Below are 6,764 nucleotides of genomic sequence, written 5' to 3'. Positions count from 1 at the left end.
TTATCGTCACCGACATACCGGAGTGAGAATGGATTTTCCGGCGAGGACGGAGGCGGAGGGCAATTTTTAGGATTTGGGAGAGACAATGGGAAGGAAGGGTAATTTAATTTATTTATAAAAAAAAATTATTAGGAGGTGAAAGGGAAAATCATAGTCCTAATATAATTTGGATTGCAAAATAATGTACGACTAAATAGTAAAATCATTAGTAATTGGTATGAAAAATTGTAATGATTCACTTGCAAAAAGAATTAAACGTGCATGTAAATATACTTGGTCAATATTACAAGAAATGAAATCAAATTTTACCAAGAATTGGAGGCAAAAATGTTATTAAGCCTTTTTAAAAATATGATCCTTTAGTTAATAAATAATTTTTTTTTTCTTTTTTTTGCAATTGATATACCAAAAATCCTATAGATATGATTGGGTAAGGGAATGCCTGAAGTAGGGGGTAAAAAATCGGACCAACCGATAAATCGAATAAAAAAAAGTGTTATTGGGTTATTGAATTAACATATTTTAATAGTTTTATAAAAAAAAATTATCGGGCTATCGATTCGGTATTGATTTTTAATATTGGGTTATTTGGTAAATCGATAACCCATTAAGACTAGTAATTTACTACATTTACTTGTACATAAATATTACTATATTAGTATCAATACTTTACTGGTTACAGTATTTATCCTTTAGCGTTCAACTCACACTTCAAAGTGACTTTTAGTTCACAACTTCACATTATACAAAACGTTAAAATCTAAAGTAAGAACCCTATTCCTTTTAATTTCTCTTTGTGATACACTTGTATAGTTTTTCATTACATTATTGTGTTGTCACGTCAAATTTATTAGAGAAGTCATATGTTAATTTTATAAATATTTTCTAATTGGTTAAATCGAAAACCAATAAAAAAAATCTCTTATTGATTTGGTTATTGGCTTAACGTATTTAAGAACCAAAAATCAATAAACCAAACCGATAATCCATAAAATCGAACCGATCGATGTACACTCCTAGCCTGAAGCCTGAGGAACTCACAAGCGGAGAGTTGGCAAAAAAGAGTCTTGGGAAAATGAGGTGTGTCCTAGTTGTCAAAAAAGGGTCAAAAAGTTAAAAAATCGAAACATGGAAATAGATCTGGTATAAATCTCCTCCACGACTAGCTAACATATGTATAATGTACTATTTCGATCTATCAACTTGTTAGGAGTAGATTGAGATTAATTGATAGATATTTTTCTCGAGCAAAACAAAAGTAAAAACATAAAAAAAAATAAAAAATTGGCAAATAGCTCAAATTATAAGCAGTAAAATGACATCTTGTAGTTTTACAAGGGGTGAAATTGACAAATACCCTTTTCATAAACCTCATATCACCATCATCTTCTTTCTTAACAAAATTCCATTCTTTACTTCAAGAAAAATGCCACAGTAAGCCAAACAGAGAAATTATTCTAGTAAAATTAGCTGCAACAATGGCTACATTAGGCCTTAATCTTTACTCACCTTCAATGGGTCATCAATGTATTCTCCCAAAATCCCAATATTCACCTTCTAAGTTCAAAATTTCATGTTCCAGCTTGTTCTTGCAAAATAACAAGGTACAATTTTTTATAAAATATAGATAGTTATTCCTTTTCTTATATCTATATAATTTTTTATTTTTTTCACAATCTTCAATATTATTTTAGATACAAATAAAATGATAAAATTAATCATTAAAATATATATTTTGAGATTTTGGGGTCAAAGCAAACATTTTACTAGCTTCCTATTTTTCCCTTGGACCACCCATGTCTACAAATAAGAATTGTTCACTATAAGAAGTACAGTTCTAAAAAACTTTTTTGAAGCTAGTCGATCCATTTGTATGTATGGTGATGCATAATGTGAATAAGGCTTACCTTATGCATCCACTTGCAAAGAAATCTGATCAAAACTGTCCAAATTCCCAAGAATGATTTGTGAGGTTTGAAGAAATTATATCAATTTTGTTAATACATAAGACCAAGATAAGAAGAAGAAGAGAATAACACGTGATAACATCCAATCAATCATCACATAAAATGGCAATCTCATCATAACAATAAATTTAACAATACGTTACAATAGCAACTACTTACAGTTAAAAAATGGCCAGCCACACCAATTAATCATATTTTGTACTGTCAGGTTTAAAATTTTTTAATCTTCCCCTTCAATTGTTTCTTTGTAAGTAGCGCTTTATCGATAGTTCATGAAGAACAGACAAAACATATCTACAAGCATTGATTGACAAAATTAAAAGAGAAAGCAGAAGAAGTTAAGGAATTGATTACGAAAATTAAATCTTAAAAAAAAAAAAAAAACTTTCAATCTAGTAACAGCAAAAACAAATAAAATGAAAGCTAGGAATTAAAGACAAAGCATAACTTAAATAAACTAAAAAACTAGGAAATAAAACAAAGCATAACTTAAATAAACAAAACTAAACCCAAAGTGGTGGAGTGACTTTGTGGTAAGATTGACCAGTGTAATGGGGCACAATGGTTCCATCAACCATATTGTAAACGCCCATGTCCTTGCCACCACCTTGTTCAAGATTAAAATAGCTATCGACACAATCATCGGTGAAATAAATATGATTCCTTTTGCATCCAGAACCTTGATCATCTTCAATAGCCATATCCAAAGTAGCACTTTTGCCAACGAACAATGCCCTATCACCCAAATCTTTAATCTCTTCATAATTACAATCATTAATCTTGTACACATGGAATGCTTTAGCTCCATATTGATCAGTATCTTGGCCCTCATCACTAATAGGTCCGTCTCTATGAATAACTAATAGTTCACCCATTGAATAGACAATGTAGAGCTGACAACAGCCAATTAAGTCTACGGGTATACCTTTAACAATTCTTGCACCACCACAATCATCGTGTTGAAAACTGAAGATGACAATGTCGCCTATAAAATTAGGTCCATAAAAGTTACCATTATACCAAGTGATGTCAGAATAGGCACAATCGGGTATTGTTGACCCGAGACTAGTAAAAAAAGTGCCTCCAGAAAGCAAAAGTGGAAGGAGAACCTTGAATTAGGCCCAAAACATAGTCTGTTGTTGGTGACGATAGAGGATCAGCAGAAATTACTGCTTTTTCAACATAATCAGTACAATCAACCTCACCAAGTTCTTCTTCAGAATCATAACCTTCTAACATAGACATGTGTGGGAGGTTGATTAAAGTCCGTGTGAAAATATGAAATAAATTCATATTTCCTTGTTTATCAGACGTGAAAACCCAACCTGGAAATCCCACACCCAAACAGCACTTCCCTGCTAATTCAGGTAAATTCATGGAGTGTGTAATACCGCTTGATAAATCAAAAAACTCGCGAATTTCTCCATTCTCCCCCTTCTCTGCAAGCATTAACAATGGAACTTTAGTTGATGCCGCCGCCGCCATGATTGTGTATTGAACGGTAACTGCAACTTATGTTTGTGAATTGTGATGAATCTGCAACCACTACTTTTATAGAGCCAAAATCCCAATCTTAATTCGATTCGGAGAAGAAGAAGACTAATTTGATTCAGAAAGGAAGAAGAACAAACTGAACCTAAACCCATTCGGATACCTTATTTATTTATTACATATATTACCTTATTTATTTATGAATTATTATAAATTTTAATTAACCCTTATTATTATTATCTATCTATATATAATAGGATAAGTAAAAAGTGTCATATGTTAGCACCACAAAAAACAAACATTTAAATAATTAAAATTAATTACATGTAATAGCTTTAAATAATAAATTATTATTTTATTTAAAAATGATTTGAAGCAGTTTTCAAAATTAAACGATAAAAAAAATTAAAATTGTTCTAAAAATATGGTGTTTTAACGTGTGTATTCCTTTTTTTTTGCGGAAAGATAATTTTAATTATATTTTCACAACCTCCTTATTTATAGCAAATTAAATACTAATATTAATGATAATAATAATAATTATTATAATCTATCTATATATAATAGTAATATATTTTATAATAAATTCTGATAGTTATTTTATATTTTGCTGTTTGTTTATATTCAAACTCCTTTTTAGTTATAATAATAATAATAATAATAATAATAATAATAATAAGGGATAATTTCAGAGACATCCCTTCAGGTTTCGCTCTATAACACTCACCTCCCCTATGGTTTACGATATTACGTCTACCTCCCTTATTTTCATTTTCTTGTAACCATTCTTTAAATCTATTTAAAATAAATACAAATTAATTTAGATTTGCAAATTTTATCCTTCTATATATTAATTTCATCATATTTATAAATATTATATAAATATAAAATAACTCATTTAACAAATACTGTTATTGGATCGTTCTTGGGGAGTTCATTTTTATCTTCGATTTTTGAAGAAATTGTTGCCGAAAAATGATGGGTTATTGTGGGGAAAAAAATCATCAGTGATTTGGTAAGCTGAAATGGAGATGAAGAGTTAATATTTGGTGAAAATGGTGGGTCTTGAATGAAGACTTTGATCTTTGTTCGATAAAAAAATCATGTATATAAATAATATATATATATATATATATTTATGATTATTTACTTTTTAAAGTATTTGTTAAATGAGTTATTTTTTTATATATAATATAATATTTGTTAATATGAAGAAATTAATATATAGAAGGGTAAAAATGTCAAATCTAAATTAATTTATATTTATTTTAAATAGGTTTAAAGAATGGTTACAAGAAAATGAAAATAAGGGAGGTAGATGTAATATCGTAAACCACAGGGGATGTGAGTGTTATAGAGCGAAACCTGGAGAGAGGTCTCTGAAATTATCCCTAATAATAATAATAAATAATAATAGTAATAATTATAATTATATTATTATTATTATTATTATCATCATTGTTATTATATTTATGTTTTTCATTTTTTTTATAAAAAAATCATTTAAATTCTTACAGTTTTTTACGGATTATGGTAAAGAAACTTCCAAACAGTTACTTTTTATAGTTTTTACTTTCAGCAGATAATGAATCACAATTTTTTTTTGGGCAATACTATATAATTTTAAAAGGAGCGGAGGAATACACAGATTCATTTTAAAAAGTCAAGCAACAAATCAAAAGTTCACTCCTCTGGCGGTACATTCATTGTGATTTGTGCATATATATGTTGTTTTTCTTTTTTGGGGGAATTGGAATTCAATACAATACTCAAAAAGTTTATTTATATACTCAAATTTTTAGGTTGTTTATTTTACAAATGCATACGCCTTCCGGCAAAATATGCTTACTCAACATAAACTCTTCAATGATAAGCAATGGAGTTCTAAAATTGAAGTTATATAATGATAGAACGTATCATATTGTAAGTATTTACACATCTTATTTTTTATTTAATTGAGTCTTCAAGATAAGAAGATAGCAAATAATTTTTAAAAAGTTATTCTTTCATCTGTTATTTTTAAAGTTCTTTATTTGATTATATTATGACTGATTTGCTATTTTTTAAATTTATTTTTTTAAGTTTATTTTGTGAACACTATTTTTCCAGTGATAAATTTAAATATGCAGTAACAATCTTTTTGTTGCAATTGATAAATAGAAATAATTTCAAATATAAGACGTGGGTCTCCACATAAATTTACATGCCTTCCTTACAAGTAAAAACATTGGATATATGTAAAATAATTGATGTTGTGGGATTCTTACTTTCTTAGTCTATCCTCTTCTTTATTTTGAATATACAAACAAGGTCATCCTTTGCTCCCAATTATAATTATGAGGATCAAAATTAGTTTGCCTTGAAACAACAAATCGATTGACATCAAAATTATGTATGTTGTCTTTAATATGTTACATAGAACAAAACTTCAAGTTAAATTAGTGTGTTTTTGATATATGTTTTGTCATATAAAGCATTGTTTGGGATCTTTAACCTTATTTTTAGATACTTATTTAGTTATTTTGAATTAAATAAAAGGAGCCTCATGCTCCATTATTGACCAAAAAAATAAAATATAAAAAATGATTCAACATATGTAACATATATTTGAATAATGTTAAAGTTACGGCTATCAAAAATGCATTTTGAAACTAATGATCAATTTAATTTTCTCTCTTTCTCTCTCTCTCTCTCTATATATCCACGTTTTCAATTTATTAAAAAAAATAATCTACAATTCTTTTAAACAAATATGTAAAATGTATGAATTATTAAAATTAATTCAAAATCTAAAAATAAAAAATAAAAACTGTTAACACTAAATTTTTTTATTTAAAAACGGTTACAAAAAATAATACAAAAAAAATAAAAAATAACGTAACTCCATATTAGGTTTCCCTTTTTGACTTTATTTTTGAAAATGATAGTTATCCAAATCAATATCCAGACAGCAGTTTTTGAAATTTTGGTAATTAATTTAAAATTTAAATTTTAAATGATAATTAATTAATTTTATCCCTAGAAAATAGCTAACCATCTAAGTCACAAAATTCAATTAACAAAAATCATTCTTTAACTCCATCACTTACACCTTCTTATAACCCTACTAATTTAGAATTATTGACCATCACAATTTAAATAAACACTTATAAAACCTCTCATCACCTTTCCATTTCTAAACAAATTGTTAAGAGGATAATCAAATTTCAATATAATTTTATAAGAAATATAAATTAAAGTTTTGAATTTAGGATGAATAATATTTATCTTTATATAGGAAGTGTTACATTCTATCTTGAACAATAT

The 6,764-nt window shown here is 27.5% G+C and overlaps 1 protein-coding gene across 1 annotated transcript; it reads right to left on the bottom strand.

Moving 5' to 3' along the window:
• Positions 1-2,470: 2,470 nt before the first annotated feature.
• LOC125821427 (uncharacterized) lies at positions 2,471-3,452 on the bottom strand. The gene is made up of 2 exons (XM_049500844.1): positions 3,077-3,452; positions 2,471-2,952 (listed from the first exon to the last, which is right to left on the bottom strand). Exons 1-2 carry the CDS (start codon positions 3,450-3,452, stop codon positions 2,471-2,473), a joined length of 858 nt encoding a protein of 285 aa, XP_049356801.1.
• Between the last annotated feature and the right edge of the window lie 3,312 nt (positions 3,453-6,764).

The sequence above is a fragment of the Solanum verrucosum genome, unplaced genomic scaffold (genome assembly GCF_900185275.1).
Source record: "Solanum verrucosum unplaced genomic scaffold, falcon-dt-bn FXZP01000217.1, whole genome shotgun sequence".
Lineage (NCBI taxonomy): Eukaryota > Viridiplantae > Streptophyta > Magnoliopsida > Solanales > Solanaceae > Solanum > Solanum verrucosum.
This window is presented reverse-complemented; position numbering and strand designations above follow the sequence as displayed.